The sequence below is a fragment of the Polistes fuscatus genome, unplaced genomic scaffold (genome assembly GCF_010416935.1).
Source record: "Polistes fuscatus isolate 324 unplaced genomic scaffold, CU_Pfus_HIC Scaffold1, whole genome shotgun sequence".
Taxonomy (NCBI): Eukaryota; Metazoa; Arthropoda; class Insecta; order Hymenoptera; family Vespidae; genus Polistes; species Polistes fuscatus.
This window is the reverse complement of record NW_025112997.1, coordinates 3,411,697-3,438,636: the sequence shown is the minus strand read 5'-3', so window position 1 is coordinate 3,438,636 and position 26,940 is coordinate 3,411,697. Positions and strand designations below refer to the sequence as shown.

The window sequence follows — 26,940 nt, the reverse complement described above, 5'->3', positions numbered from 1 at the left end:
GAAGGCAAAAATAAGACAAAGGGTTGCTCGACTTTATCCTTCTTTTACTTGGTCGTCTTCTTTGACCACTAACACACACACACACACACACACGCGTGCTAATAAAAATCGAGGTTTCTCGACCGCATTTCCTGTTAAAAGTTCTAGTAACAATCGCGATGGTTTATTCATTTACCTCGGTGTGTGATGATTAATTAAGAAAAGTTTCGTAATTATTTCGAAGGTTATATATTCATTAATATAAATTTGTGTATATGTATGTATATATATGTATGTATGTTTGTGTTTGCGTGTTTTTTATTTTATCGTTGAAAGAAAAAGAAAAAAAGAAAAAAAAAAAAGAAATTATTAGACTAGACAAACAGTAAAATTAAAAATTAATGAAGTTTCTTTTATATTTTTCAACTTAGCCAGACGGAACTTCTTTTCGAGAGTATAATTAACCCTTTTGCACTATATGAGGTCATTGCTGACGTGACTAGATTATTTTTCTTGAGAACTCTCGAGTCACTTTGAACTTAACGCCGTCATTTACTTAATAAAGCAAATCATTAAGTAACCGTTTTATTTTAACTATTGTTTTCAAAGTACCCAAAGTTAGCCAAAAGTTTCTTAAGAGTGCTCCCGAAATTCTATTTCTGCATTTCCATGCTTCTTATATTCATTTATTTCAATTTTATAATAATTCTAACGAAATAACTTAACGTACGAAAATTCGTTAGAAGTAATATCAAAATACTTTTGAAAATTATTCCTAAACTTCTTTTTTTCGTCATTAATGTATTAAAAAAAAAAAATTTGATAAAACCGATAAAAATCTAATCGAATTTAATCCCAAATGGATTGATTGGAGTAATAATTGTAATACGATAGAAATGAATATCAAATTCGTTGAAGTTGAAAAACAGTTTTTACAAAAACACAAAAACAAAATAAATAAATTTAACGAAAATATTTGTGCAATAACTCGATCGATAATGGAACGTGCAAATATAATGTTCTTGAATTCTTGTCGAACCGCAATAATATTCGCGAGAATATGAACGAACCAGCCAGATCCAGGATGTCAATGTCCGGTGTCCGTGAACGGAAGTTACCAACGGCAAACGGATACGTGTGCTAGGTCGATCAGGGTTAGTGTGAGAAAGAGAGAGAGAGAGAGAGAAAGGTGACCAACGTGAAAAATTCACCACAAGCGATCCAATTACGTTTCGTAATATGATCTAACAGAGAAAAAAAAAAGGGATGAAAAAATATTGAACAAAGGAAAGAAGATACAAGGAATATTTTGTATCGATAAATATACACAAACATTTATTTAAAAATATCAATAATAATAAAAAAAAATAGCAATCCACGAATTTTCAGATCACTCCTGGAAAGGTGTTAAATTTTGTATTTTTTTCTCTTTTTCTGTAATTTATGAACATCCAACGCATATTTCTTTGTTGGTGTAATAACCTATACTATTGACATTTTCTAAAACAAAAATAAAAAAGAAAAGCTAAATAATTTTTAAACCCATTTCGCTTGGTAGGACTTAAAATATTTTATTAATGGGATCTTTGTTTACAGCAATTACCAAATAAAAGTTACCAATACAAGAAATCCAAATACCAAAACCATAAAATTGATAATAAAAAAAAGATTAAAGAAAATTACTACGTTCGTTGACCTTAAAAGTGATTTCTATTAATAAAAGAAAAAAGAAAGAAAAAAAAAAGACATGTAAAATCAGGTTATCACGAACTTAACAAATAAATTGAAAAAAAAAATCTAAAACATTAAACTATCCAAAAGAAAACATTATCCCAAAGTAGTAGTAGTCAAGTAGTAGTTTCTTTCGAAGAAACTTTCTGTTAAAGTTTAATCAACAAATTAACATCGTCCATCGACCTCGACGATGATTCCTGGCACGAAACTCAGAGAGACACGCACAATAATATCCTAGTACATATACATAGAAATACAAACATAATGCATATATATATGTACATATAAATAGAGAAAGAGAAACATAGAGAGAGAGAGAGAGAGAGAGAGACGAATTAACCGGGTGTTTCTGTTCGCATTGCAGGTACAAAGTGAATCGTTGCGTGAGCGAGGGCGGTAGCCGCGGAAACGGCGCGACTGGCGGTACCGGAGGAGGCGGAGGAGGAGGCGGTGGAGGAGGAGGAGGAGGAGGAGGCGGTGGGGGAGGAGGAGGTGGGGGAGGAGGAGGAGGAGGAGCAGGAATCGACGGTGGCACGGTGCCTGCTGCACCACCGACCACCGGCCATCACCACCACTACCATCACCACCATCACCATCACCATCATCTCACCAGCACGACAACAACCACCACCACGACGACGACCACCACCACCACCGGCGGCACCAGGCACCACAGGCACAGACTGCCGGCGGGCAAGCAGTGCACCGAGCACCGACACCACCCGCATCATCACCGACATCACCCACACCATCGCTCCCATCATCGGGGCATGAACATGGGCCAAAAGATTTCAGGTTAGCCCTCGGGTCTCTTTAAACACAGACCACCATACTTAAAACGATCTTCTTTCAATGAGATCTAGTTTATGTTAAACCCCACCCCACCCCAACAGTTATGGCCACCCCAACACCCCCACTTATTCACAAATACTACCCACACATTTGTGGTGTTACTCATTTATCATTGGATATTTGGATTATTTCTGTACTTAACGTTAGAATGAATTTGTTGTTTATAAATTTTGCTTTACGTAACAACATCATATTGTCGTCTCCATCTTTCGAACGTTCGTTCATTTATTTGATCACAATTTTTGTTTATCGTTGTTTAGAAATGATTTTTAAGAAATTAGATTGTAAATATCAATTCTTCTAAGTTTGTCTTCTCGTCGCAGCGAGTTGGAGAACTCGCGAGAGGTCAAGGTCTACTATTTCAGAGTTTAACTACCTGTTCAGGTAGATCCTTGAACAGGTTTCTCATCCGAGAGAGACCAATACCGAGCGACGAGACCCTTTTCCAGAAGAAAGGGTTGGACTCTCGAAGAAGTTCATTCCGATCCTATCCAATTGGAATTTTCTTTTTCAACGATCGTTAATCCTTTTTTCTTATCTCGATAAAAAGTCAACTATTTTAATGTTTAACAGATTTGATCTTTTAAAGATAGATATAAACGAGAATCGATAAGATTGATTGGAAAAGCATCAGGAAGGAGGAGAACCTTGATATTACTGCGTTTTTTGCGTTTATTTATCTTATTCGTATCCATTCTATCCGGTTTTGTAAGAAAGAAACATGCCTGTCGTCGTGTACGTCTCATCACGAATTGATGAACGTGATGAAATATTACGGTTGAGAATATTATCGAAAATCTAAAAGTTCCGAGTAAGAAATTAGTAAGAAATCTAGACTTGTAAATCATTTCAAGTTACAATCTTTAAATGTAATAACATTAATCGATCGATACCGAAAAAAACAAGGAAAAGTATCCTAATTCTGAATTCTCTCTTTCTAACCTCAAATTTACGATACTTCATCGCGTTAATCTGTGCTCGTCGACTCGACTTCAGGCCCGTGAAATTTACGATCGAGTATCGTATTGTACGTGGTCTGCCTGTGTGAAGCTTTGAAAAAGTACCGACGCCCTAAAAAAAGAAGGAAGGAAGGAAAGAAAGAAAGGAGACCCAGAGACGTGTTGAGAGAGAGAGAGTGAGAGAGAGTGAGGGACCCTGGGGGCTCTCTCGTCTCGTCTCTCTCTCTTTTCTTTCTCTTTCTGTTTCGATGGTGGTGTATGGCCGTGAAAGGGCCAAGGACCTCTTTCTATTAGTGCCCGTTCGTTCTCTACCATCAGGGAGATCCTTTCAAATCCTCACGGTCCTTTCCAGAACCCTCATCGAGCCCGTTGAACACGGGAACAGCTGCCCGAGCAAATAAACTACAGACCAAGGATATGGATCGGTGTGCTCTGGAGAACCTACGGACCCTTACCAAAGAAACCTTCCAAAACTTTTTTATCCAAGCCCTATACCGTCTCGCTAGAACCCCACCCTCCCCATTATTTTTCTTATTCACTCTCTTTCTCTATCTCATTTGACCGTTTTTTCTTGTTCTTCTTTTCTTTCTCTCTCTCTCTCTCTCTTTTTATTTCCGTCTATTTTTTCGTTGGTATCATGATCAGGATGCGTTGCCGGCAGGTATCCCCACTCGACACTGTCTGAATTCTTAATAAGAACCATGTTTGAACGACGAGTATTTCTAGATGATAAGATTTTCATCCTTTTCAAGGATTTCATTAGGAATGAATGAATTTTGATAGAATTGTTTTAGGTCCAGATTAAGAATGAAGTTATTATAATCCTTAAAATTATCTGAAATTGAGTTAATTCAAGGTTTGAAGATTAGAATTTACATAAAAGATATATAAAAAAAGGTGGTTTGTTTCTACAATAACTCGGTCCCAATTAGAATAAAAGTTAAATCATTTTAAATGACTACAAGATCGTCGTATAATTTAATCCAATTAGAATGTCTAATATAATCTAACAAATTGTCCAAATTGAACTCCCTTTTTTAAAGGGATTCCAACTAACATAACTAAGACTGCATAAAAAAGATTCGTGCAATTGTTTCGATCCGTTTCGGTTTCGTTGATGATTAGCAGAGTTGATGGGATTCGTAATAGACAATTCTTTTTGATATCCATTTCTTGTTGTTGTTGTTTGTATTTTAATCTCTTTCTCTCTCTGTTTCTCTGTTCCCTCGGGATATTTAGGCGGCGTGAAGAGCGTGACGCGTGAGAGCGGAGCTGGAACGGGCAACGGGATTGGTGTTGGTGGTGGCGGCGCAGTGGCGTACAAACCAGTTGTACCTCGGGAGTTGGCACAAGACTTGTCGAGGCCAGCTCGTCTCGATGTCCTCCTCGATATGCCGCCCGCATCGCGGGAAATTCAAGTTAATCATAGCTGGAACGCCGACGATCGCAGTCTCAACATTTTCGTTAAGGTACATTTCTAATCCATTTTTTATTTATTTACACTGAAATATTATATCCGTTATCTTTCATTTCTACCAAAATATTGGATCGACCAAGATGTTCGTAACGAATCTAACAAGACAATTTATTCAATGACGAGATTTGTATGAAAATAAAATCGAGATAAATATTTCTCCTGACAATCATACATTTCATTTTATCGCACGGATCAATAAGTCCGTGCGATTTGTGCTGTGTCATTTCCTTGGCCAATCTAATATTTGAATATATCAAGGGTGGGTGATATACCAGAATAAATTATTAACATCAAAATATTTCAGCGTAATAAAATATCAAACGAGGAAATAAAACCTTTAGGAATCATAGTTTGCCCACCGTTGTCGTATATCATTTAGACCATTATTGTCTTTTTCCTTTTTTTAATCTCGATAAACCCACCTCTCTCTCTCTCTCTCTCTCTCTCTCTCGTTGTATAACAAATCTCTTTTACACACTCTAATACATCCGGCAGATAAAATTGGTAAGAGTTTAGGTCTCTAGAATATAGAGTCCTATGAATCATCGAATATATTCAAAGATCCCTTCGCTAAACAAACGATCCCTGTGGACGATTGTTTTCAGGACGACGACAAGCTGACGTTCCACCGGCACCCCGTAGCACAGAGCACCGATTGTATACGAGGGAAGATTGGTTATACGAAGGGTATGCACGTGTGGGAGCTTTATTGGAGCACGAGGCAACGTGGTACACACGCTGTGGTCGGTGTTGCAACCGCAGACGCACCCCTTCACAGCGTCGGCTATCAGAGCCTCGTTGGTAACAATGACCTCAGTTGGGGATGGGATCTCGGTAGAAATAAACTCTATCATGACTCCAAAAACAATGTCGGTATTACCTATCCGGCTCTACTTAAACCAGACGAAACTTTCATTGTGCCCGATAAATTTCTGGGTAAGTATCCTTTATCTTTCATTTCATTTAATCTTTGAATTTTCCTTTTTTTTTTGTGGTAGATCATACGTTCCGTAGTCTTTTCCTACATTTTCGTAGATGAAATTTTCTTTTCTAACAAACAGTGTGTCTAGATAATTATATTGTATCGATTTTGATCTTGATTTTATTTACTATAGGATAGATATATTTATGCGAATTATTTTATTATTTTACAGTCGTACTTGATATGGACGAGGGCACGTTAGCATTCGTAGTAGATGGACAGTATCTTGGGACCGCGTTCAGAGGTCTTAAAGGAAGGAAATTGCATCCAATAGTGTCAGCTGTTTGGGGACACTGCGAGATTACGATGAAATATATCGGTGGTCTTGATCGTAAGTATATTTTAATATCAATTATTAAACTCTAAAGTAAATAAATCCTATGTACTGTGTAAAAAGATGATGTGATTTATTAATCGACTTGTTAAATTTATTTTTCTAGCGGAGCCTTTACCTTTGATGGACCTTTGTCGAAGAGTTATCAGACAACGGATTAACAAGCATAGACTCGAGGAAAAGATAAACGAATTAAATCTGCCTCAAGCGATGAAGACTTATCTCCTTTACCGTGACAGGAGGTAACCACCGAGTGGTGCATTAAAAGAAGAAGCGATCATAAGTAAGGTCGCGAATGTCAGCATTTTGCGACATCGTTGCTACCTAGACGACGCACAGAAGTGGGCTAATATAGTCTCTTGCTACTACTCTCGCACACGCCAAGGAACGCACTACCAACAGCAACAACAGCAACTACAACTACTGCAACAACAACAACGTCAGCAGCAACAGCAGCAGCAGCAGCAACAACAACAACAACAACAGCAACAACAGCAGCAGCAGAATTGTAATTTCTACTTGAATCAACAGCGTCAGCAAAACGATGGTCATCCATCCGTGTCCCTGTTCTTGAAGCGTTTGATGATTAGTAGACTGAACCGTTTGATACGACGGCAAAGCGTGGACGATCAAAGAAGACGAATGTCCAGCGAAGGACTAGCCTTAGGGTACCAGGGCTCATGGTATCAACATTGTTCCTATGAAAACGGAACAACGTCATCGTCGTCGTCTTCGTCGTTGGAGTCATCTTCAAATACTCCAGCATATTCGACCTCGTCTTCTTCTTCTTCTTCTTCCTCACCGTCGTTAGATTCTTCCTACTCGTCGTCCTACTCGTCGTCCTACTCGTCGTCTTCGTTTAACTCTTCCACTTTCTCGTCACGATAGGGATAATGACGATGATTGATGATGATAATGATGATGATGATGATGATGATAATGATGATGATAATGATAATGATAAACATAAAGATTACTGATGATGATGATGATGATGATGATGATGGTGGTGATGATGGTGATGATGTTGATAACGGTAACCCAAAATATGTGACGTTAATAATTACGATGATGCTAGTTATGGTAATAATGATTTTAGTGATGATTATGATAATAATGGCATTTGGCACTAATATTTAATTAATTATTACGAAGACATTTAGTCGATTATTTAGGTGTGATATTGTTGTTTTTATGTTGTCGTGGTACGATTTTAATCGTTTAGACTTTATTGATTGTTATAATGGATTATTTAGACAAATAAAAAACTACTCCTCATAAAACATAATAAAAACGCGCGCGCGCTCGAAAGTACAGTTGAAATTGGAATGATTACCATTTTGCAATGGAATTTTTCTTCTCATCCGACATGTCATCTGTCTCTCTCTGCTATTGCACTTAACGACTGTGGCATGCGTTTTTATATAATAATATTATTATTATTATTATTATTATTATTATTATTATTATTATTATATTTTATCTTGTTTTCTCTTTCTATTTTTTTCTTTTTTTATTTGCCTTTTTTAGTTATAACTTGTTTTTTAAATGTAAATTAGAAAATATGTCGTTGTTTTTTTTTTCTTTTTAAATATGGAATATAATTTAAATGTGAGGAACGTTCGAGAGATCGAAACGTTGAGGAACGAATATGTGAGATATAGAAGCGAACATTTAGAAATAATAATAATCGTAATGATAATTAAAAGAAGAAGAAAGAAGAAAGAAAGAAAGAAAGAAAGAAAGAACAAAAATATGATCGAGGAAACGTCGTAGACCACGCGTGGCCTTGGAATCATGTTAAAGAAATAAAACGCTTTGTTTCGTAAAAATATTTTCCAAAAAATAATTTCCAGTGATTAAACATTACTAGTTAACGGTGTAAGAATAATATTTATATGATCATAGAAAATAAAGAAAGAGAGAGAGAGAGAGAGAGAGATAGAGAAAAGAATTGTTCGTAATACGTCATCGGAATAAAATTGACGCAGAGAGAATACGTTTATAGTGTTTTAACATCTTCCAACTATAAAAACGTGATGTTTTTTCATCTCTTTTTCTAAGCGTACTAGGTCTAATTGAATTGTATTCTACTCGGGTATGCATGTAAATTTTCTTAGAATGAATTGTCACAAAATGGTGGAAAAGGTTTTAAGCGATAAGAAAAGAAAACAAATAAAAGTAGCGTGAAGATTTACGGGGTTGAATAAAAAGAAGAAATCCCCATAAAGGGGGGGATTTCGATCGAATAGCTTCGTTTAATGTAATTTTAAAAGACAACAAAAATATAAAATTACAAAGTTGATAATGGTGACGATGATTTATACGAAAGTGATCGAACTCTTCTACTATTTGTGGTGAATGAAGAATAAAAAGAAGAAGAAAACGACGATGATGACGACAATGACGACGATGACGACGAAGAAGAAGGTGGAGAAACAAAAGGAAAATAAATTAATTATCTCGACTTAAAAGTTTTAATCTCGAACATAAATAAAAAGAAGAAATGCAGAAAATCTCTGATGTTTTAAACCTAATGAAAATCTTAGGAGAATAAGAAATAATGAAGTGTGTAAAGTTTTGAACAAAAAAAAAGAACACAAGAGCACAAAACTATGATTAAAACTGCCCAGAAGTAGACTGTTATAATAAAATAATTAATTAATTAATTAATTAATTATATATACGACGATGAGAGATTTAAAGATGACGCTTCAATCGATTAGGATGTTGATAATGAGGAATATGTGAAAATAGGAAGAATAATTGAAGATCATAATGACGACGATAATGATAATGATTATGATGAAAATAATGATGATGATGATGATGATGATGACGATAATAATAATAAATATAATATTAATATAATAATAAATAATAATTATAATAATGATAATAATGATAATGATTCTAATACAGATGATGATGCTACTGATGATCATAATTATGATTACGATGGTGGAGATGATGATCTCCATAAAAAAAAAATAAATAAATGAATAAATCATAAAAATTAAAATTAAAAAACGATTTTACGGGCGTGTAACTATTATACTATATTATTAGCATGACAACTTACGATTGGTCCTTAGTGATTCTCTTTACTCTTACGTTTGTCGCTTAAGTTTAAAAGAAAATTAATGAATAAAAAAAAACATGGAAACGCAAACAAACGAAAAGAATAAAAATGGCCAATTTAAATGGTCACGCTCTATCGGTTTGTACATAGGATATAATATTAATTAATAATATTAATAATATTAATAATAATAATTAAAATATTATTAATAATAATAATAATAATAATAATAATAATAATAATAATAATAATATTAATAATTAATAATTATATATATATACATATATATATATATAAAAAAACATACATGTATATATATATATATATATATATATATATATGTATATTATTTAATATAATATATATGTATATGTATATGTATCACGATAACGTTAGTTAATCTATAATGTCACTCGGATAAGGCGACGAATGAATAAGGAACAAAAAAGTTTAAGAAGAAAAAAATAATAATCGTCATAAGTGATGAACGCATCTAGAAATTGACAACAAAAATTAAAGCGAAATATAAATGAATGTAAGAAAGAAAGAGAGAAAAAGGATAAAGGAAAGAAGAACAGTTACAAAATGAAATATTATAATCGATTGCGAGTTATAATAATTATTTTCAACTTGTTTCGATAAAAGATAAACAAAAACCAAAGAAATTTTCATGAAATTTCTGTATATTTCCTTTTGTTTTCTGTTTTTTTTTAGATAAGACTGAGTCACTTGCATAATTTTATTTTATTTTTTGACATTCGCGAGCTCGCTTGGCGTTCGAAAGGAAAAAAAAAAAAATACTCGTCTTCCAAAATTGTCTCTAATTTTATTTTTTTTCTTGTAATGTCCTTAAAAAAGCCGTTCAATTTCAACACGCACTATGTTCTCGCAATCGAGAGAGATTTTATTATTATTATCATTTTTATTAGAATAATCGAAAGAAAAGAAAAGAAAAGAAAATCCTTCAAATCCTAAAATAAAATATTTTTTAGTCCGTTCTCTTTCCGATGACTTTTTTTTCTCTTTTTTAATTTTGACGAAGGATATAAGAAGAGAGTACGAGGAAACAACAAACAAACAAAAAAAGATATGGACTTTTTTTGCGAATGTAATTTAACGAAAACGACGAAAAAGAAAAAATAGAATGAAATAATATTTCGATTGAAATATTAAAAATGAAAAGATACGAACGAACGAACAAACGTGGCCGCCGTTCTCTTCAATCTGTGCACATTCTCTCTTCTCATAAGGAAAGAATACAAATTTTTTTAGATCATGGTGAACGAAATAAATAAAAAAAGAAAGATAAAAATAAAAAGTAGAAGAAGAAAACGACGAAGGGGAAATGAACAAATAAAACCGAAATTGGATTTCACACGCTAAAAGTAAATAACACAACTCACCTTTATCCGTTCAACCCTGATCAATTGGCAGGTGTGTGTTGTTGTTGTTATTATTATAATATAATATTTGAAATAGTCAATCGAGAGAAAGAAAAAGAAAAGAAAAAAGACCCTTCGCTTTCTCTTCGAAAAGAAAACAAAAAAAAAGGGAAAGAGAATATACGAAACAAAGTTGCGTTTGTCTCTCTCTGTTGCGTGTTTTCTCTCTTTTATAAACAAACGAAAAGATCTAATATTTGTTTCCTCGACTTTTTTTTTTTATGTCTTTTAATTTTTATTTCTATTTTTGTTGTTTTTTTTTGTTATTTTTTTATTTTACTCTAATTATTATCGAAGCTTATAATACGGACACGTGTATGCGTAATTAACGTGATGAAAATTATGAAGATTATTATTATTAATTAAAATAATGAATGAATAAAAGAATGAAAGGAAAGAATGAAATGATTATGGTGATAATTATGGTGATGATGATGGTAATGATAATGATAATGATGACACTTGATATAAATGACACATAGATATTATCTAAATACATAAAAACGTGTACACACACACATACACGCACACCCACAGACAAACACACGTATATACCAATGTCTGAAAGATTGAATAAAATAAAATGAAAAAATAAAAAGAAAAATAATAAAAAAGATAAAAAAAAAAAAAGAAAATGTGCATGATGAAGAACGTGCAGCGTAAATAAAAAAGAATCTTTGTTGTTTATCGCATAGATGCTATATTTAGGGGATAGAACCAAAAACAAACAAAAAAATATCGCTCTGCACCAGTCTCACTGTACCTCTATCGCTATTTTCTATAAATTATAATCCAAACGTGTATGTATAAAAAAATAATTACACTTAACACACACACACACACATATACACACACAAATATGTAGAGTACTCGGTAAGTGAATGAAAAAAAATACTAGTGTTGATAGAGAAAAGAAAAGAATGGGCAAATTTGTAAATAATTCTATTCAATTGCGATTTAATATTTAATTGATAGATTAATTAATTATTGTGGCTTGTTTTATGGTATATAATTTCTTCGATTTAGTAATCAATGATCATTATTATTATTATTATTATTATTATTATTATTATTATTATTATTGCTATTATTATTATTATACTATTATTATTATTAATCATTATTATATTATTATTATTATTATTATTATTATTATTATTATTATTATTATTATTAGAAATTCAGGTGAATTTTATCTTTTAGTTTAAAACATTTGCAATTGCAGTAGAACTGAATTCGTATTCTATTATCGATTATCAAATATGTTTTCATAGTGTTCCCACGAAGGAATTAATAAGGGTGAATGACGTGTAGGACAACTATCCTCTTCAGGTTCTAATATATTTGAAATATTAGAATGAGAAGAGTAGGATGATTAAAAATGTAGGATCAGCATTAAATAGGAACAGAAAAGTTTGAATAATCTGACAGATTATCCTCCCTCTTGGGCCTCCTAATTTTTAAAATCCCATGTGTCTGCTGGTTTTTTTTTTTTTTATATGAGACTGCTAATTCAACGTTGCAATTTATACCGATCTAAATTCTTAGATCATTTATCTATATATATGAAAAAAAAAAAAAAAGAAACAGCATACCAACGAACTATTAATTTCTCGTTTCACTTTTTCATTTAATTTGCAATATTGTAATCTTGTCTTCTTCTTCTTCTTCTTCTTCTTCTTCAAGTTTTTATTATCTTTTATTTTGATCGTTTCTAAGTCAAGGTAAAAAAAAATATTATTTTATTTATCGTCACATAAATGTACTGTGCTAATATTTTATTACCTGTAGTTCAATTAATCGTTTTTGTTTTTCTTTCCTTCCTTCATTCTTATTATTATTGTGATGATTGTTATTATTATTATTATTATTATTATTATTATGCCCCTCTCTTAATCTTTTTATTTCGTTAAAATGAATAATTATTTTAAGAAAAAAAAACATTGCGTACGTCAAATCGTTCGCAAAAGAAAATTGTCTCTCATTTGAAAACAACATTCACTTTATTAGATTTTAATTATAAGATAAAGAAGGAGAAAAAGAGAAAAAAAGAGAAAGCGAGAAAAAAAGAATGTGTGGTGAAAATAAAAGTGAAAATGAAAGTGAAAACGCTTTTGTAATTAGGAGTGTTCTGAATAATAATAATAAAAAAGGTAAAAAAAAGAACAACAAACAGATAAACAAACGAACAAACGAACTTTACGTGTAGGTATTGTTCCGAAATTTTCATTTTTTTCGTTCGTGAACTTGCCTGCCTGCCTGCCTGCCTGCCTGCCTGCCCGCCACTGCCTGCCTGCCGCTGCCTGTGCAAAGATAGAACAAAAAAAGAAAAAAAAAATATGAAACTGTGTTGCCTCGACAAATGTGTCTAATTTATTGACAGTGCGATAATTAGTTAAACAATTTTAAACTGTGTTTGTGTATACAGCGAGAGAGAGAGAGAGAGAGAGAGAGAGAATAAGAGTATATATGTGAAGTAAATTAGTATGAAAGTAATTAGGAATGAAAGAAATTAAGAATAAAAAGCTTTACCTTCTTTTAATTTTACTTTTATTTTTATTTTATTCTGTTCAATTATATTTTATTTTTTTTGATTATATTTGATTTGATTTGATTTTATTTTATTTTATTTTATTTTTTGTCAGTACCGAACGGCACCGACAAAAAAAATTTATAAATTCTTCGTCATACTTTTCTTCTTTTCTTCCAAATAATTTTTTTCAACCAATTAGCCAGCGTTACGCGTTTACGAATATGTATGTGTGTGTATATGTACGTGCAAATAATATTTTTTTATTCGATACCTTATTTCTAAATATTTGATCGAATTGGAAAAGTAGAAAAAGAAAAAAAATAACTAGGAGAAAATGAAAGAATATTCTTTTCGAAAAATGAAAGAATTTCTACTTTTTGGTTTTTTCCTTTTTTTTTATATCATTGGACGTATTTGCAAATATCATGTAGAAAATTTTCTTTCGTCTTTGTTGTGGTTTTATTAATTAGTTTTTATTACTTTATTTTTTATTTAAAATTTTTCTCCTGTTTTGTAATTTAAGCCTGAACTATTATTATTATTATTGCAACCGAGCGATCTCACGCGCTTTTTATTTTAAGCGTAAGTTTAAAAAAAAAAGTTAAAAAATAAAAAACCGAACGAATTTAAATTGAATGAAAAATATGATTTAGATGAAAACAAAAATAAAAAAAAAAAGGATAAAAAAATAAAACGCAAGCAAAAAAAGCGCAAAAGAAGAAACAAAGAGGAAATGGCGGCGTACGACAAGGTGAATTTATAAATAATATGTAATGCCTTAATGTTAATAAAATAATAATGGAATAGCGTTATTACATAATATCGATTAGTTCACGGACGACGATGGATAAAGTGGATGAAGTGGAGAAGAGGGAGGAAGGGAAGAATAAGAAAAAGATAAAGAAAGAGATAGGAAAAGAAAAAAAGAGAGAGAGACAAAAAATGTTGAGTAATTAATTACTACGAATAATCAAAGTGGGAGATAAACAATTAATAAATAAAAGAAAAATTAATACACACAGACACACACACACACATACACCAAACACAACAAACCAACTAAAACAACGGGAAAATGGAGGATCATTTTTGTCTCTATCGTTTTGTTCGTAATTTAATATTTTTTTATAATTCCGTGAACTAAAGAGAGAAAGAGGAAGAGAGAGAGAGAGAGAATGATTGAGTGTGTGAGAGAGAGAATGAGAAAGGGAACGGCAAAAGTGAAAAGATAGAAAGAAAGAGAAAGAGAGAGAGAGAGAGAGAGAAAGAAAGCATAAAATTGTGTGTGTATAGAGCGGACTGCTGTTTCAAAATAGTTCAGGCTAGATGTCGATGTTTGTAGCGGATAAAGAACAATACAAAAACAAAACAAAAAAAAAAAACACAATTCAGCATATTGTAATTAAAATTAAAAGTCATTAATATCACTCGCCTTTCATTTCGCCACACAAAATCATACTATTAATACAATTCCTATCACAAATTTAAAAGAAAAAAGAAGAGAAGAAGAAGAAATTATAATAATAATAATAATTAATTAATGAATGAATGAATTAATTAATTACGAGTAATATAAAAGATATAATAATACTCGTGCATTATGTGAACGAGTTTATTACGCATATACTATTTAAATTAATAATAATCGATTATTTTCTATCGATTATTATTAATTAGAATTCGTAGTATGTGTTACTTCTTTCGATTGAAATTTGTTCTTTCCTCTTGATGATAGAAAACTTATGGGAACGTCGCAATCCCTGTACAAAAGATCACAATTTTCACCGCGTATTCCTGCCGATCCTGCATCATCGATCAATCGATCCCATCCTGTTGACGATTTAACTGATTTTTCAACGTTCCTTCTGTAATTAAAATACATTTTTCATTCTAATCGGCAGATTATCAAAATTATCGGAATATTTGGACACATATTCTTTTTAAAAGATACTAATTAAATCCTATTTAATCTCATTTAAATCCTATTTTATCTCATCTTATCATAGATAAAATAAACGATTACACTTACGTCAAATATTTACCGAGTAATTTTCCAATCGAGCCAAGATCTTGAAATAATTTTTGATTTTCTAAACAAATTGTCCTTTGAATACAACGTACACGTGCGTCATCATTCAGCACAATTTCTTCTTCTGGTGTCTATTAAATTAAAAGAAGAAGTTTTTGATTAATTCAAAGAAATCGTAGAATGTAATTAATTAATGTAAAAGATAAACATTAATTTTACTAACAACGGTATGAAAATCGTAAGTAGAATGAACGTCCCGTTTACGTTTGGATGGAAGTACATCTATCAATGCATCTTTTCTTTTAGTTGAAACTAATGTGTTTTGAATGATAGCAAGTAACAAGAGCAAACCAATGAAGCTGACTATCACAAGTTGTTTAGAAGTGGTTGGTGCTATCGCTTGTTCTACATTTTGCACAACTGGGTAACCAATGTTTGGATATTCAAAGACGTAAGGTAAACTCTCGCTTCGGTGATGAACGATTGGTGGCTGCAATGCTGATTAAATTCATATAAATATTAAGAAAAAGTGCCTCTCTTAGTTTTTATTATTTTTTCATTATAAATATAATAATATAAATTTATTAGCTTTATTATTTTTTTATTTTTTTTTTTAATTCATGATTTCAATTTTGTTATTACAAATTAATTTTAACATGCGATAAAAAAAAAAAGGAAGAGAGACAGGGCGAATGAATAATTAATTTTATATGTTAAATATTGATCAATTGATAATAATAATAATAATTATATGAGCTCAGTAATATAAATATCAGAATATTTTTTAATTGAATGATAATATTTATTTATCATCCGAAACGTCTATTTTGAATTTATACAAATTAGCTGAATAATATTATTAACAATTTAATTTATTGAGAAATGATCACGAGTAGACGAATAATTGATTTAAAATTTAAATATTTATTGCACGTTATTTTATTAAATTACTATCTTTTCTCTTTATTTTATTTTTAATTTATTATTTACTATCAATCTATGTGGTATTAAAAAATAAAAATGAACTTTTTACCAGGAAGATAATAACTCGGTGGTAAAAGTTGCTGAGCTATATGAACCGAAGAAGCCTGAGTAGAATCCGGATGAAAATTCGAGTCGATTATCTTTCCAACAGATTCCAAATTAGAATTATTTTCTTTGTTAGGGAAATATGATGCGACGTTAGAATCCTGAGCGATAATTAAAACGACCGATAACGAGTAAATGAAAAAAAAAATTTGAATTCTGTAGGAAAAACAGCACATTTTGTTTTAAACAAATTATATTTTAAGTCACTTAGATCCAAGAAGAAAATATATATCTTTCCAACGTGAACCGCGAAACGACGAGGAGGACGAATGAAAACTGAAGAAATTCAACGATTCGACGAGATCTTTAAATAATCGTCGCTCGCATAAAAGAAACGGACAATTTCCTCCTTCGTGTCCTCGTGAATTCGATACACTTGAGATAATCGAATAAGTGAAGAAACAATTCGTAGAAAACGTTTGATCGTGCGTGTGCTTAGGCTCGTTGACTCCTCTGACGAGATACGAAAGTATCATACATGACTACTTACACCGTATTTCTTTATTAAATTTATATCTAACTCGACAAGCTTTCACGGTGAGAGTATAATACAAATTATAATATCAAAATTAAATAAGTAATTTTTTCATATTTTTCTATAGAAAATTTATTCGTCGATTTAATTTTTTCTTCTTTTTTTTTTTTTCTTATCAATACTTTGTATTCAAGTTTTTGCATTTATTATAATTGAATTTCATTATATTGCATGTATATTATTTACGTATAATTTGCAGTATCGATTCAATTATCGTTTCAATTTATTATTCTTTTCATACTAAATTTAGGATTATCGTTAGGATTATTATGTAGGATTCGTGAAAAAATTGGGTCGTTGGACTGACTGGACCGGGACTCGAACCCGGATCTTCCGCTTTCCGGGCGACTGCCTTTAACCATTGAGCTATCCAGGGCCTACCGTCCAATCTTCTCACGAATGCCTATTTAAATTTAGCTTAGAGGTGCTCGCATCCCACATATATATTACAGGAAAGTGTTCGTGAAAATGTTAACACGTTCATCACTTTTTGGATTGTATCTTTTTTATAAATACTGTAAAGATTTCAATGGAATCGAGAATCACGAAGAAGATTTATTTTTTTCTTTAATTTCTTTCTTTTCTTTCTTTCTAAAATAAAAATAAGATAAATAGAAGTGTTTCGGTGTAAATCTGTAGCCACAAGGTCCCAAAGCGATCAGAGGGAAAGAAAAAAGGAAGAAGTAGAAGAAGAGGATTGTAAAAGGGAAGGGGTGGTAGAAAGGGGGAAGTGGAAAGGGGTTGAAATGGTTGCTTAGGATGCTTACTGAATCCAACGGGGTTGCTATGGCGATGGAACGGCCGACATTGAAGTGGGATGCGGGGGATGTTGGTAGGGTGTTGCCCGGAGGGTGTTCGTCTGTCTGGAGCCCCTTCTCTCTTTCTAAAGGGGATGATGTTCTTCGTGCTGTCTGTCTGAGCCACTCACTCGCATTACTACTCGCTCGCGTCAGCTGTTTTAGAGACGAGTATACGATTTTTGTCATCCTCTTTTTTTTTCTTTCATTTTTTTTCTTCTTTTCTTTTTCATAAAGAAGAAGAAGAGAAAGAATTCTCTTAAACCTCCATAACGTTCATCATATTTTCACGAACATATATTTTTCTTTATCGTTTAATTAATTTCTTTTAGAAGCATTCGAGATATTTTACGATTTAATATTATTTAACACATCGTTATTATATTTCTAAATTTATTTTCAATTCTTATAATTATAATCATAATTTGCAAGTAATATATTCGTATATTTATTTCTTTTTTTTTTCTTTTAATTTTGTTATATTGTTTTATCTTAAAATTAATGTGACGACAGATATTCGAAGGTTAGATATTTGATAATTACGTATTAATATTATTGATTACAGTTTAATATCATTATTATATTTAGCAATTTCTTTTTAATTTACTTTTTTTAAATTTCATAATATTATTTCATCGCAAAATTAATTACTGACTTATCCTAAGGGTTGATATTTCCAAATATAAATTTCATATTTATATCATTAACACAGTAACTTTCGTGTACAATTTATTATCATAAAAAAATAATAATCATATTCGATTAAATTCTGTCCGTATATTTTAAACGTCGAAATTTTAAATAAAAATTTATTGTCATTTTCTTTTTTTCTTTTTATACTCTTATTTATGAAGAAAGGAAGAAAAAAATAACGGGTGTAGATATTTTTCATGTCGGAGATAATAAAGACGCGATATTCTGAGCCGACTTGTTAATTATGTCGTGTTCTATTATTTCGAGACTAAACATAATGATCTATTCTCGAGCAAGGCAAAGTTTCAGAGCAGAGCTGAGCAGAGCAGAGCAGAGCAGAGCAGAGAGTATCGAATATAAAGTATTAACGCTCGAGTTAAGTGCAGGGCTTTGCTCTATAATAAAACTCATCGACGATGTTGAAGTCGACGATTATGGAAATACTTTGATGTTATTAATTTTACAGTCTATTTAATTAGATTACCGTCAAGAGTCTTGTCTTCTTGTAAATATTATACGTGCGGATTAATTTCTTAGTTAAAGTATAACAATATTTTATCGTTAATTTATTTCTTATCATATTTTTTCGTGATTTACCACAATATCTAATTTATTTTTCTAATTTAATATCAAAATATTTAATTATCTCTATTTTAAATTCTATTTAAAATAACAAAAGTATGTAATTTTTTTTTCCTATTCCTGTCACAAATATTATTATAAAAATCGAACCGTATGTTGATTCATTAGGGTCTTATTAATTCTGAAATAAATACATTCATTGATTAAACATTTTATTAGAACAAACTTATTGAAAATCTTTTGGTACATTTTCATAAATATTTGAAGTTATATTTGTTAGAGAATTTTAAATATTTTGTGTGCTTTCAGAAATGCATTTATACATATATTTTAAAAACCTGCCAGGTTTAAGGCACTCAAATAAAAGAAAAAAGCAAAAAGGTTTGATGTTAAATTCAACAATGATCACTTGTAACAAGAATAAAACTATATTAATTATACAATCAATCCACGATAGCCTGACATATAAATCCACCAATTCGCAGATGTACAATTTCATTTAATTCCATATTTATTTTTGTCAGATCTCTCTATTTAACGTTGCAATCAAATTAAATTTAAACGCGTGATTTTACTTGTGACCCTATTCTGAGCTAATAAGAAATATATGAACAATAAATAAACCGTAGAAAAAATGTATAAATTAAAAGTCAAAGTTATCAAATATTTTTTAAATGTACCAAAGTATGCAACTATTTGTTTGATAGTACTTGCTTTGTATTTTAATATACAAACTGAAGCAATATCAATTGTCTAGGTCTCATTAGTTCTATAAAATTATCTATAAAGTATATAATGTTAGTACAAATATTTAAATAAAAATCTTTAAAGATGTCTAAATAAATAATTACAACAGCAAATTCAATGATAAAAATCTAAAAAATAAACCATTTTTTATTAAAATTAAAATAATTAAAATTATTCAATAATTTAATACATCACTTTTGTTTGTTTTAACGTGTTGAAGGACGGAAGAAGAAGCTAGATCTATCTCTCCCTCTCTTTCTCTTTCTCTGTTGAATGCAGTGTGTCCAATGTTTGTTTCTTTGTTTCGATCTTGACTGGAGAATCTCCTAGAAAAATACAAACACGTTCATATTTGTCCATACACCGAATGTTTTTTATTCTTATTTTCTATCTTTTTCTTTTCTTCTCATTCTTCCACTCTTTCTTCTTCCTCCTCTCTCTCTCACACTATTTTACTACTTTTCTATGTTATAAAATAAAAGAGATAAACTTACCTCGACAAATATGAAGAAAATACAAAAGGAAACACAATTTTATAAGATTATGTGTTTTGTGCTGTATTCTTCCAAACTCGGAAACCTGAAAAAAATAAAAACATAAGATTGATTAGTATAATATAGAGAACATCAAATATATGAGTGTATGTGTACGTGTGTATACGAGTTATCTGTACTGTAATGAAAATCAAAATGCGACCTATGAAGACGAATTTATGAAAAATCATTCATAAGAGCAGCATTAAAAATATTATTATAGTAAATATCGATATCGTAAAAATAAGCTGGACAATTGAAAAAAAAAAATATAGTTAAGTAACATCGATGAGATTTTGGCGCGAAACTGAGAGATACGAATTTTTTTGTTCGCGAATATCTTTCGAATTTTTGAATATTTCACTATGAAAACATTCACGTGTCAACATCTTGAATATACCTATCGTTTGATATATAATAAAAGGCTGTACGTTAGAAAATGTCTTTTGATAACCTGAAATTAACAGGACGACGAAACTTCCTCATGATCTTCAACATGGACGCCATGGAAATAACGCTGATTGGCTGAGCAATTGCAGTCTTGTAGGTTAGACGTGACCATATAAAAATGTAAATATTTTTATAAATAAAAAAACATGATAAATAAGATAATTATCAAATTGTAGAGTATTATATCTTATATAAAATTTTATAATATGAGTTTAAGAGAGTCATTAGAAAAGTATCGTTAATCGATTGGATAAAATTAGATGAATATTTTCTTACTTGCAAATTGAAATTGTTTTGAAACGTCTTATATACGCACACAAGCTTGTCGTCACACGTACGATAACTCGTCTTTCTTTTTGACTACGTTAGTTAAACTCGAAATGATCATTTACTTATTAAATAAATCAAAAATCAATTTATTTACATCTTTAAAAAATTTGATGTTGTATGCCATCTGTGAAGGTATTGAAATTGGAGCAGTAATTTGGTACCTAATCGATAATCCAAATCAATAATACAAGATTTATCATTATCGATAAGAATGATACGAAATTATTGCTTCACAGATGACACATACGATGTTAATCTTTTTAAGGATAAGACGATCTAATGTAAGACCCTAATTAATCTACGTGTAATTTGATTTTGATAATAATATTTGTGAGAAAGCATAGAATAAATCTATGATACGAGAAAAAAATGTAAGATATTTCGAATAAAAGTAATTGGAAAAATCATCGGTACAAAATGAGACGAGGAAAACAGGTTAATAGAGAAAATTACGTCGACGTAGATAGAAAATTATTAAAAAGAAAAAGTTTTATATTTACATCTTTCTGCAACTTCAAAATTATAATTGCAACAAAATTGATAAAAATTCATGGATATAATTGTTATTATAATAAATAAAGTCTATAAAATTTCACATTTTTTAAAGAACAACTTTGGGTCGGAATAAAAAATTGATCATTCAATGCCAAAACCACATCTCTTGTTATTTAAATGGAAAACTTACGTCGCTGTAAGGCAAAGATTAAAAATTTAGATAGAGACTTGAAACTTAGGTAATAGTTTTTTTTTCTTTTTTTATTTATTTCGAGTTATATAAGCCTTTAGGGAACATAAAAATGCAAAAATAACCAAAATACCCAAAATAAGGATCACCTTAATACACGTATGATGTACATGGAAGGTGTACGTATTGGGGTCACACCGATAGACATGCCGCGTGAACGAGCCGCGATTTTACGCCAACGCGACACCAGCTAACGATATATTTTTAGATCGCTTTTACGAAGAGCAGCTTCCAACCTGACACTCGTGTAACTTTTATTTTCCCTTTTTTCCTTTTTTTTTCCTTTGTTTTCTTTTTTTAATTCTGTATCATACCTATTTAAGTTAGCGTGCACTACAATTTTTAAACGTTACGTATTTTTAATATTCGGTGTATTAATCAAATGTTTCGAAACATCATTGATTTTCTTCCTCTCGGTTAAAATTTGATGTCCGTAATTTGACTGATAAAGAAAAAAAAAGAAAAAAAAGTGTTCGATAATTAACGATGCCATCTATGTTTTTCGTTTTTTGAACAAAATTTTTTTCTCTTTTTCCGTTTTTGTTTTTTTTTCTTTCTTTCTTGTTACCCGTATAAAATATCGATCTCGACTCGTTTTATATACGTAACGTTGAATTTTTCAAGAGTACAGTGTTGTGTAATTAATTGTTCGCAATTCTTCGTATTGCGTTTGACGAAACGTATGGTTTACTACTTGTCTACACGCAATCGCGTTAACTATGATTCGTTTTGAAAATTGATCGAAAAATATTTTTCAATGTTTAATCCGATAAAGTAAAAAGATTGTTAAATCTTCTTTTTGAAATATAGATATTTTATTTTGTATTTTATTTCCAATGGAATTAAACGGGATTGACCGATAAGTAATGAACACAGTTTATAATTGTTTATATTTATATAAACAACGCTAGTATTTTTTGTATTTAAAAAGTAATTTTTCGCTATTTTTTATTTCAAGAGATAAAAAAAAAGAATGTTTATATATTTAAACGAATATAAATTGTATGGTAATAAATGTTAAATATTACTTTACCGAAAAAGAAAAAAAAGAAAATAATTAACGTTTTACATCCAAATAAATAAAACTATCAAATATTTTCTATCTAAAAAAAAAAAAACAATAAAACTGTATAATTATTTATATATATTATACATTTATTTATCAATTAAATTAAATTAAATTATAAAATTTAAATAAATAAAATTAAATTATATTATTAAATTATAAAATTTAAATAAAAAATTTAAATAAAATTATTAAATTAAATTTATATAATTTTATAAAATAATATAAGAACATGTTATATATATATTGAAGTAGTTACTGCTGTTGATCAGACAGTCATATTAAAATAAATATCATCCGCATAGGATCTTAAAAATGATCTTTTGCAAGTGTCCAAAGCTCGGGGGGGGGGTCGAAAAAGCCTCAAAGGATATTCCATTCGGGTCAAACGACTTGGGAAATCCCTTAAAGATGAGAGACTTAGACTAGAAAACTTCCTTCGAGATTACACCAAAAGGATATCAATTTTAATCTTATTTTCTTTTTTATTTACTAAAGTAATCCATCTTCGTTTCATCTTCATCTCAGTGTATCCATTCGTCCAAGCCAATTTGGACAAATTTTATGACAAGGATTCGTCCTACTTTCTATTCTACGAATAATTTTATTCGAAAGAGAGAGAAAGAGATAGAGCTAAGGACAGAGAGGAAAAAACTAAACTGGAAAAGGAACAAATAATTGAAGATTTTTCGACAATGGATAAAAGGATTAATCGTCGATGCAAATTCTGGTTTGCAAATGGGATAATTAAATCTTCTTGGTTCCCCACTACTCGTCTCTCCTGTTCCTCTCTTCTTCTCGCTTTAAAATTTCTTAAGAAATCAATATCCACTGACAAACTCAATTTCTGCATAAATTTGTACTTTTCAAACGTACCAAAGTTGAAATTCAACTAACCTGCATAATATTTTGTTATATCGAATTATTCAACGATAAATTGAATGATAATACGAATCTCTTATTTTTGAAAACAATGGTAAATCATCAGTGATAAAAAGAAAAATAGAAATAAACAACTAAGTATGACGAATTTAAGGATACGTGGGAAGGAATATCCTTGACCTTCCTGAATCGTCTGAAAACGAGACTTCCCACGTATTTCTTCGAACGACTTTTTATATTTCATTCCTTTTTCTTTTTCTTTAACGTCTTTTGTTCTATTTCTCTTTTTTTTTTTTTTTGAAGAAGAAGAAGATTTTTAACATCTTTTTTTGATTTTCTTCTAATTTATTCCACCCAAAGGTTGGCTGACGTGTTCCTCTCATCCCCTGGGAGATGAGGATTTTCGAATAATCGATTACTTACTTTGGTATTAATCGATCGGTCAAATGTAATTTATTGAATCATATTCTAGTAAATTCGTAGGATGATTTAATGGTTCAATGAGAGATTAATAAGGTCACATTTTTCATCTCATTTACTGAATATCATAAATATTGAAATAAACATATCTCCTTTGATTTATTTTTAATTGTTGTTTAAATAAAAATTATTGCACAACGTTTCTGAACGCGGTACAACATTTTATTTTATTATTTATCAATAATTTTTATTATAAAATCTTATTTTTAAATACATCGACACACAAATCTGTATAATTTTATTTTTAATTAAATAAGAAAAACATTTTAAATATTAATGTAATAACTGCCATTGGCCAGACAGTCAAATTTAATTTTATAAATTCATTGATAGATCAATGATTTGTATTTTAAATTCGAATAGGAAACATATTAAATATTAAAATAGTAACATTCGCGTTGATCAGACAGTCATAGAACATTTATTTGAATGCTAATAAGATTAAACAATTTCTAAGTAGGCCAGTGATATTTCTATTACATACAAACACACGTTAAGAAACTTTCCCATGCACAGAAATGTACGTATAAGTTGTTAGAAAGATAAGAAATAAATATAGAAAGGGAAATCGAATTGACATTTGGGTCATCGTTTAATTTTGCGAAGAAGAAAGTATATAAAAAGTGAGATAAAAAAAGAGATATAAAAAAAATAAACAATTGATTTTACGTATCCTAAGGAATGTAAAATAATAATGAAAAAGTAAATAAAGATAAATACGAGAAAAATCGAAATTGCGTCGTCGTCGTCGTTGTCGTCGTCGTAAAATGTTTTTTATTATTTTATATATTTTCTATTATTTTCTTCTTCTTTTTATATTTTTTTTTTCCTTTTTACCATCGTCTAGTAAAAAGCATTTTTATTTAGAAGTCGATAAACGTGTAGGATGTCTTCGAAGGGGGATCGAAGAGGGTTCGATGTGGTAGTACGAGCGAGGATGAAACTTTGTGGGGGAAAAAAAAATGAAGAAGAAGAAGAAGTAAGAGAGGGGGGGGAAGAGCCTTCCTTCTTTATTTAATACCTAAAACGTACAAGATTTATATGGATCAAGCCTCGAGATTGGAGCTTTAAATTAATAACGAAATGTATTATGGTCCTCTTCCAGCATCATAAAAAAAAAATAAAAAAAAAAAAGAACGGAATGAAGATAAAGAGATTTGCAGACTTCCGGTTGGAGTCTCTGTTTTCCGGGGATCTCTCGACGTGAAAATCTCGACCTACCTCGAGTCAAGAGAATCTACGTAGAAAACCATTAAGAGACCACAAAGTAGAAACATAAGAGGGAAATACTCCCAAGATATTTATAAGAGTTGAAATTGTGTGGAAGTTCATTTATCGAGAAATCAAGAAAATCTTATCTTTCTAATTCAATTCATTGTCAACGAGTATCATCTTCCATTTAATTAATTACAATTATACATCAAACATATTTATTGAAATATTTATTAAATTAACGAGAATGTAAACAATTCGTCCTGTAACAACAAAAACAACAATCTTTCGAAAATATCTCGTTCACTATCGACAAATATTTTCCGTTTAATTATATCAATTTAATTTACTTACTCTTTTTATTATTTTTATTTTTTAAATATTTTTATATATTTATTAAAACCAACGAGAATATAAAGATCAGTAACGGAACAAAAATAACAATCTGTTGACATAATAACAAATACGATAAACTATAGGTATAAACCAATCTGAAAATAATCTAAAACATTAATCTCATGTGATATTGGAACTAAAATGATAAATCAGATAGATCGTTTTAAGAATAATATGACTAATGTTCTCCTGAGAGAAATCTCAGGGCGTATACACTTTATCATGGTCTTGGATACAAAGTTCCTGCCTTTCGTCCGAACGCAGTATCCTCTTCCTAAACAACATCCCAGTCCCTCTCTCTCTCTCTCTCTCTCTTACACACATTCTCTCTCTCTCTCTCTCTCTCTCTCTCTCTCTCTCTCATATTCACCCTCTTCTCGTCGTCTCTCTTTTTACCACCCCCGACAATCGACGTTCGCCTTTCACATTTATCGAACGAATGCGCGCGCATTGCACAAGTGGAACGGGGCGTGCTAAGTCTTGGTTGGTCGTGGTAGAATCGTCGTCTACGAAATCACCACCAGCTGAACAACCACGACGACGACGACGACGACGACTAGGACGACTAGGACGATAGACTGTGACGAACATCTCGACGAAGACGACGACAATCGGTCCGAGAACTTTGGAGAGCATCGTATCCTCCACAATTCTCTCTCTCTCTATCTTCTTCTCTTTGAAAACGCAAGCGCGCCAATCTTCTATCTCTTTTTCTCTCTAATCATGCGCATGCTCATTCCAAACAACCTTTCCCACCCCTTATCCAACTAACCATCATCCCTTCCGCAAACTCTCTCTCTTTCCATTAATCCCTCTTTTTCCCTCTAATTTTCTCTCTCTCTCTCTCACACTATAATTTTCTCTTTCACTCTAATTTTTTTTCTTTCCCTTTCCCTCTTGATCTAATTTTCTCCCACTTTATCTCTCTCTCTCTCTCTCTCTGTTTTCTTCCTTCTCCCATTTACCCTCTCTTATCTGTATCATTATAAATCTTCTCACA

The 26,940-nt window shown here is 30.8% G+C and overlaps 2 protein-coding genes and 1 long non-coding RNA gene across 7 annotated transcripts in view; 1 reads left to right on the top strand and 2 right to left on the bottom strand.

Moving 5' to 3' along the window:
• LOC122517523 (protein gustavus) overlaps nt 1-7,249 on the top strand; it is a gene marked incomplete in the record, with an annotated part of 197,359 nt that extends 190,110 nt beyond the window's left edge. For all 4 annotated transcript variants that reach the window (XM_043635989.1, XM_043635972.1, XM_043635964.1 and 1 more), the window contains 5 exon segments: nt 2,078-2,508; nt 4,764-4,993; nt 5,607-5,937; nt 6,156-6,314; nt 6,424-7,249. In XM_043635989.1, the coding sequence (XP_043491924.1) occupies nt 2,078-2,508; nt 4,764-4,993; nt 5,607-5,937; nt 6,156-6,314; nt 6,424-6,563 (1,291 nt within the window).
• A 7,553-nt stretch (nt 7,250-14,802) lies between these two features.
• Nucleotides 14,803-18,095, bottom strand: LOC122521441. Its single transcript, XM_043642187.1, has 5 exons — nt 18,090-18,095; nt 16,437-16,593; nt 15,627-15,901; nt 15,404-15,534; nt 14,803-15,239 (listed from the first exon to the last, which is right to left on the bottom strand). Exons 1-5 carry the CDS (start codon nt 18,093-18,095, stop codon nt 15,044-15,046), a joined length of 765 nt encoding a protein of 254 aa, XP_043498122.1. The 3' UTR covers nt 14,803-15,043.
• Nucleotides 18,096-19,985: 1,890 nt separating this feature from the next.
• The window catches only part of LOC122516687, a 7,252-nt gene continuing 297 nt past the window's right edge, over nt 19,986-26,940 (bottom strand). The window contains exons 1-3 of one of the 2 annotated variants that reach the window (XR_006303648.1): nt 20,834-21,370; nt 20,341-20,425; nt 19,986-20,172 (exon numbers count right to left, since the gene is read on the bottom strand). This is a non-coding gene — a long non-coding RNA (uncharacterized LOC122516687). Of the gene's footprint in view, nt 20,173-20,293; nt 20,426-20,833; nt 21,371-26,310 lie in introns of those variants that run through there. The other variant, XR_006303647.1, reaches the window with a different exon arrangement.